The sequence below is a fragment of the Oncorhynchus masou genome, unplaced genomic scaffold (assembly GCF_036934945.1).
Source record: "Oncorhynchus masou masou isolate Uvic2021 unplaced genomic scaffold, UVic_Omas_1.1 unplaced_scaffold_11465, whole genome shotgun sequence".
Taxonomy (NCBI): Eukaryota; Metazoa; Chordata; class Actinopteri; order Salmoniformes; family Salmonidae; genus Oncorhynchus; species Oncorhynchus masou.
In genome coordinates, this window is record NW_027001212.1 from 313 (window position 1) to 7,032 (window position 6,720).

Here is a 6,720-nt window from a genome sequence, read left to right on the forward strand (position 1 = left end):
TCCCTATGAACCCTCAATCCACTCTCCTCTGGTCCCTATGAACCCTCAATCCCTCTCCCTGGACCCTACGAACCCTCAATCCCTCTCCTCTGGTCCCTATAAACCTCAATCCCTCTCCCCTGGACCATATGAACCCTCAATCCCTCTTCCTTGGGCCATATGAGCCCTCTCCCTGGACCATATGAGCCCTCTCCCTGGACCATATGAACCCTGTCATACCTCTTCAGCTGTGTGCATCTGTCTAGCATCTAAATATTCAGCTTACCCTCCCCAAATCATGAGAGCTCAATCATTGAAGGCGCTGGTTCACAAAACTGACCTGAGATCTGTCTCTAGGTCATCCTAAATAATCTTTCACTGTGTATTTCAGGGCTATGCCTCAGAGATGGACAATCCAGCCATGGCCAGCCTCATGCCCGCTCCTCTGCAGAACAAGAAAGATGTGCTGTTTGGCAACATGCCAGAGATCTACACCTTCCACAAGAGGTAAACGAGCCCCCCCCCGAGTGGTTAATAATGGTGCTTACACAGTTATAGAACTACTGTCATTGTACTAACTGACTGATCATCTCTCTTCTTGTCATCTTCCAGGACCTTTCTGGGGGAGTTAGAAGAGTACCAAGGCTGCCCGGAACTTGTGGGTCGTTGTTTTCTGCAGAGGGTGAGGGATTGGAGATTGAACTGGGACATGTTGTGTCTGAATCACTAGTCTGATTGTGAAGCTAGGGGTATTCCTCCCTTTTCTCTCTCTCTCTCTCTCTCTCTCTCTCTCTCTCTCTCTCTCTCTCTCTCCCTCTCTCTCTCTCTCTCTCCCCCCCTCTCTCTCTCTCTCTCTCTCTCCCTCTCTCTCTCTCTCTCTCTCTCTCTCTCCCTCTCCCTCTCTCTCTCTCTCCCCCCCTCCTCTCTCTCTCTCTCTCTCTCTCTCTCTCTCTCTCTCTCTCTCTCTCTCTCAGATGACAGACCTGCAGATCTATGAGAAGTATTGTCAGAATAAACCTGCGCTCTGAGAGCTTGTGGAGACAATGCTCCGACTGCACCTTCTTCCAGTACACACCTTTTACCCACCTCCCTTAGGTGTACACCATATACACCTCCCCTGAGGTTTTCTATATATACACCTCCCCTGAGGTACACACCATACATACACACCTCCCCTGAGGTACACACCATATACACCTCCCCTGAGGTACACACCATATATACACCTCCCCTTAGGTACACACCATATACACCTCCCCTGAGGTACACACCATATATACACCTCCCCTTAGGTACACACCATATACACCTCCCCTTAGGTACACACCATATATACACCTCCCTGAGGTACACACCATACACACCTCCCTGAGGTACACACCATATATACACCTCCCCTGAGGTACACACCATATACACCTCCCCTCTAGGTACACACCATATACACCCCCCTTTAGGTACACACCATATACACCTCCCCCTGAGGTACACACCATATACATACACACCTCCCCTGAGGTACACACCATATACACCTCCCCCCTGAGGTACACACCATATATACACCTCCCCTGAGGTACACACCATACATACACACCTCCCCTGAGGTACACACCATATCACCTCCCTGAGGTACACACCATCATACACCTCCCCTGAGGTACACACCATACATACACACCCTCCCCTGAGGTACACACCATATACACCTCCCCTGAGGTACACACCATATACACCTCCCCTGAGGTACACACAGACCCCAAGAGCTCCAGGCCTGAGTGGTTATTATTTCCTAATAATCTTTTCTCCCTGTTCTGGTCTGCACCAGGAATGTCCAGAAGAAACTGGAACATAAACTGGGCTTGGATTCCTATCTCCTGAAACCGGTCCAGAGGATCACCAAATACCAGCTCCTGTTGAAGGTATATCATCTATAAAGATCTAATCTGCATTGGGGGAAACAGCACCACTGCCTCACCCCTCTGCCCTTCATCCCCTATAGTCCAAACCCCATCAGCCCAGCTCCATCCTCTCTCCTTCTCTTCCTCATGCCTTAAAGCTGAAATCCCTAAAGGGGACACAGCACCACTGCCTCACCCCTCTGCCCCTCATCCCCTATAGTCCAAACCCCATCAGCCCAGCTCCATCCTCTCTCCTTCTCTTCCTCATGCCTTAAAGCTGAAATCCCTAAAGGGGACACAGCACCACTGCCTCACCCCTCTGCCCCTCATCCCCTACAGTCCAAACCCCATCAGCCCAGCTCCATCCTCTCTCCTTCTCTTCCTCATGCCTTAAAGCTGAAATCCCTAAAGGGGACACAGCTCCACTGTTCTCCCAGGCACCTGTGTTCTTCTTTTTGTTTTGTTGATGAAAGAAGCATCCAGCATCGTGGAGGGACAAAAGTTGCAGTACATATTCTGATGTTCTATCGCTCGTGATGATGTCAGATGGGGAAAAATGTGTTGGTTGTTTGCAATAACTTCTTTGTCGTTGTCATGTCCCAAAGGGACGTGGTAGCTTCCCCAATTAAGGATTCTAGCTTTGTTGTCTCAAACATTAAAATATTTTGGTCCATATTAATATCCTTTGTACTTTGTTCTTTATACACCATTCCATTACAGACCTAAAACGTCAATGTGTGTCTTTGAATTGTAGGAGCTGCTAAAGTACAGTAAGGGCTGTGATGGGTCAGAGGCCCTGCAGGAGGCGCTCACCTCTATCCTGGGAATCTTGAAGGCTGTCAATGACTCCATGCACCTCATTGCTATCACTGGATACGATGTGAGTTTATCATCTCTCAACTTCACATTGTATGAAATGTACTGCATATTGTATCAAATGTACTTCATATTATATGAACTGTACTGCATATTGTATGAAATGTACTGCTAATTGTTATGAAATGTATTGCATATTGTTATAAAATGTACTGCATATTGTATGAAATGTATTGCATATTGTTATAAAATGTACTGCATATTGTATGAAATGTACTGCATATTGTATGAAATGTATTGCATATTGTTATACAATGTACTGCATATTGTATGAAATGTACTGCTAATTGTTATGAAATGTATTGCATATTGTTATAAAATGTACTGCATATTGTATGAAATGTACTGCTAATTGTTATGGAATGTATTGCATATTGTTATGAAATGTACTGCATATTGTTATTAAATGTACTTCATATTGTATGAAATGTACTGCATATTGTATGAAATGTATTGCATATTGTTATGAAATGTACTGCTAATTGTTATGAAATGTATTGCATATTGTTATAAAATGTACTGCATATTGTATGAAATGTACTGCATATTGTATGAAATGTACTGCATATTGTTATGAAATGTACTTCATATTGTATGAAATGTACTGCATATTGTATGAAATGTATTGCATATTGTATGAAATGTACTGCATATTATTATAAAATGTACTGCATATTGCATGAAATGTACTGCATATTGTATGAAATGTACTGCATATTGTTATAAAATGTACTTGCATATTGTATGAAATGTACTGCATATTGTTATGAAATGTACTGCATATTGTATGAAATGTACTGCATATTGTTATGAAATGTACTGCATATTGTTATGAAATGTACTGCATATTGTAGAAATGTACTGCATATTGTATGAAATGTACTGCATATTGTTATAAAATGTATTGCATATTGTTATGAAATGTACTGCATATTGTATGAAATGTACTGCATATTGTTATGAAATGTATTGCATATTGTATGAAATGTACTGCATATTGTATGAAATGTACTGCATATTGTTATGAAATGTACTGCATATTGTATGAAATGTACTTGCATATTGGTATGAAATGTACTGCATATTGTACGAAATGTACTCATATTATATGAAATGTACTGCATATTGTTATGAAATGTACTGCATATTGTATGAAATGTACTGCATATTGTTATAAAATGTATTGCATATTGTATGAAATGTACTGCATATTGTATGAAATGTACTGCATATTGTTATGAAATGTATTGCATATTGTATGAAATGTACTGCATATTGTATGAAATGTACTGCATATTGTATGAAATGTACTGCATATTGTATGAAATGTACTGCATAATTGTTATGAAATGTATTGCATATTGTTATGAAATGTACTTCATATTGTATGAAATGTACTGCATATTGTTATGAAATGTACTTGCATATTGTATGAAATGTACTTCATATTGTATGAAATGTACTGCATATTGTTATGAAATGTACTTCATATTGTATGAAATGTACTTCATATTATATGAAATGTACTGCATAATTGTTATGAAATGTACTGCATATTGTATGAAATGTACTGCATATTGTTATGAACATGTATTGCATATTGTTATGAAATGTACTGCATATTGTTATGAAATGTACTTCATATTGTTATGAAATGTACTGCATATTGTTATGAAATGTACTGCATAATTGTTATGAAATGTACTGCATATTGTTATGAAATGTACTTCATATTGTTATGAAATGTACTGCATATTGTTATGAAATGTACTTCATATTGTTATGAAATGTACTGCATATTGTTATGAAATGTACTTCATATTGTTATGAAATGTACTGCATATTGTTATGAAATGTACTGCATATTGTTATGAAATGTACTGCATATTGTTATGAAATGTACATAATGTACTGCATATTGTTATGAAATGTACTGCATATTGTTATGAAATGTACTGCATATTGTTATGAAATGTACTGCATATTGTTATGAAATGTACTGCATATTGTTATGAAATGTACTGCATATTGTTATGAAATGTACTTCATATTGTTATGAAATGTACTGCATATTGTTATGAAATGTACTTCATATTGTTATGAAATGTACTGCATATTGTTATGAAATGTACTGCATATTGTTATGAAATGTACTGCATAGAAATGTACTGCATATTGTTATGAAATGTACTGCATATTGTTATGAAATGTACTTCATATTGTTATGAAATGTACTTCATATTGTTATGAAATGTACTTCATATTGTTATGAAATGTACTGCATATTGTTATGAAATGTACTTCATATTGTTATGAAATGTACTGCATATTGTTATGAAATGTACTTCATATTGTTATGAAATGTACTTCATATTGTTATGAAATGTACTGCATATTGTTATGAAATGTACTGCATATTGTTATGAAATGTACTGCATTGAAATGTACTGCATATTGTTATGAAATGTACTGCATATTGTTATGAAATGTACTGCATATTGAATGAAACATATTCCTTTCATGGCGTCAACATCACATTATATCAGATATGTCAATATTACATGAATCAGCAGCACCATAGCTTATGATGGCACATGGACTTTCTCCTGACCTGTGACCCCTCTTCTGATAGGGTCACCTGGGTGACCTGGGCCGGCTGCTGATGCAGGGGTCATTCAGCGTGTGGACGGAACACAAGAAAGGTCACGCCAAGGTCAAGGACATGGCCCGCTTCAAGCCTATGCAGAGACACCTGTTCCTGCACGAGAAAGCCCTGCTCTTCTGTAAGAGACGCGAAGAGAACGGGGAGGGCTATGAGAAAGCCCCCTCCTACAGCTTCAAACAGTCCCTTAGTGTGAGTCTGTCTGTCTGTCTGTCTGTCTGTCTGTCTGTCTGTGTTGTGTGTCTGTCGGTCTTACCAAGTGTTTGATATTGCAAGTGAGTTAAAATAGATGCTTTAGAAGGTAACATTTTCCAACACGGTATGCCCTCTACCAGATGAGTGCTGTGGGCATCACTGAGAATGCCAAAGGTGACAACAAGAAGTTTGAGGTCTGGTGCAACTCACGGGAGGAGGTGTACATTGTGCAGGTGCGTGACCAGCACTCAAACCCTGCCCATTCAACTGCTATAGATTACATGACAATGTATTTATTTTTTACAATGACACACAAATCACATCGGACTCTGTTTGGAATGTAACATATATATATATCTGCACAAACCAGTAATGGGTTTCATCGTTGTAATTCAGGCCCCGACGACTGAGGTGAAAACGACGTGGGTGAACGAGATCCGGAAGGTTCTGACAACACAGCTGGAGGCCTTCAGAGGTGAGACCTGGGGTCATATAGTATTTGTTTTCTTTCTAATACTTAGAGTGTATTATATTCTAATTACACTGAGTGTTACATTGTTCAGTGCTCATGATAAGGTGGGACTGTGGTAGATCTCCCTGCATGTCTTCCAGAAGCCAGCCAACAGAGGTCGTCAGACGGACTGTTCCAGTTCCCTCCCTACCGCTGGAGAACCTGTCAGCCTCGGGTCAGTCACCTGACCCATATTGACCTATCCCTGGACCCCCATCCCACACTTGTTCCATATCAAATCAAATTTTATTGGTCACATACACGTGATTAGCAGGTGCTATTGAGGGTGTAGTGAAATGCTTGTTCTTCTAGCTTCTATCTTTCTAGTAAATCTAACTAGTAATATCTAACAAATTACACAACATATACCCAATGCTCAGTGAATGAGATACTGTAGAACAGTGTAGAACACAGTATATATATATATATATGAGATGAGTAATGTCAGATATGTAAACATTATTAAAGTGACGAGTGTTCCAATCCATATTGACCTATCACTGACTACCTACCACACTTGTACCACATGGACCTATCACAGACCCTCTCCCACACTTGTCCCATATTGACCTATCACAGACTCTCTCCTACATTTG

The 6,720-nt window shown here is 39.7% G+C and overlaps 2 protein-coding genes across 2 annotated transcripts; both read left to right on the forward strand.

Moving 5' to 3' along the window:
- Window positions 1–361: 361 nt before the first annotated feature.
- On the forward strand, window positions 362–1,041 carry LOC135529363 (guanine nucleotide exchange factor DBS-like). The gene is made up of 3 exons (XM_064958139.1): window positions 362–486; window positions 592–661; window positions 954–1,041. Exons 1-3 carry the CDS (start codon window positions 386–388, stop codon window positions 1,005–1,007), a joined length of 225 nt encoding a protein of 74 aa, XP_064814211.1. The 5' UTR covers window positions 362–385; the 3' UTR covers window positions 1,008–1,041.
- LOC135529364 (guanine nucleotide exchange factor DBS-like) lies at window positions 1,023–6,299 on the forward strand (the record flags this gene model as incomplete). Its single annotated transcript, XM_064958140.1, has 8 exons — window positions 1,023–1,046; window positions 1,216–1,271; window positions 1,808–1,901; window positions 2,635–2,760; window positions 5,389–5,610; window positions 5,754–5,846; window positions 6,010–6,088; window positions 6,226–6,299. Coding segments are annotated over exons 1-8 (768 nt in total), but the record flags the coding sequence as incomplete, so codon positions are not given.
- Between the last annotated feature and the right edge of the window lie 421 nt (window positions 6,300–6,720).

Bases quoted from the DNA above. Each gene is read 5' to 3' on its own strand.
- LOC135529363 (XM_064958139.1), top strand. From the start codon at position 386: ATGGACAATCCAGCCATGGCCAGCCTCATGCCCGCTCCTCTGCAGAAC. The intron at 487-591 runs GTAAACGAGCCC...GTCATCTTCCAG, and splicing joins ATCTACACCTTCCACAAGAG to GACCTTTCTGGGGGAGTTAG. The intron at 662-953 runs GTGAGGGATTGG...TCTCTCTCTCAG, and splicing joins GTCGTTGTTTTCTGCAGAGG to ATGACAGACCTGCAGATCTA.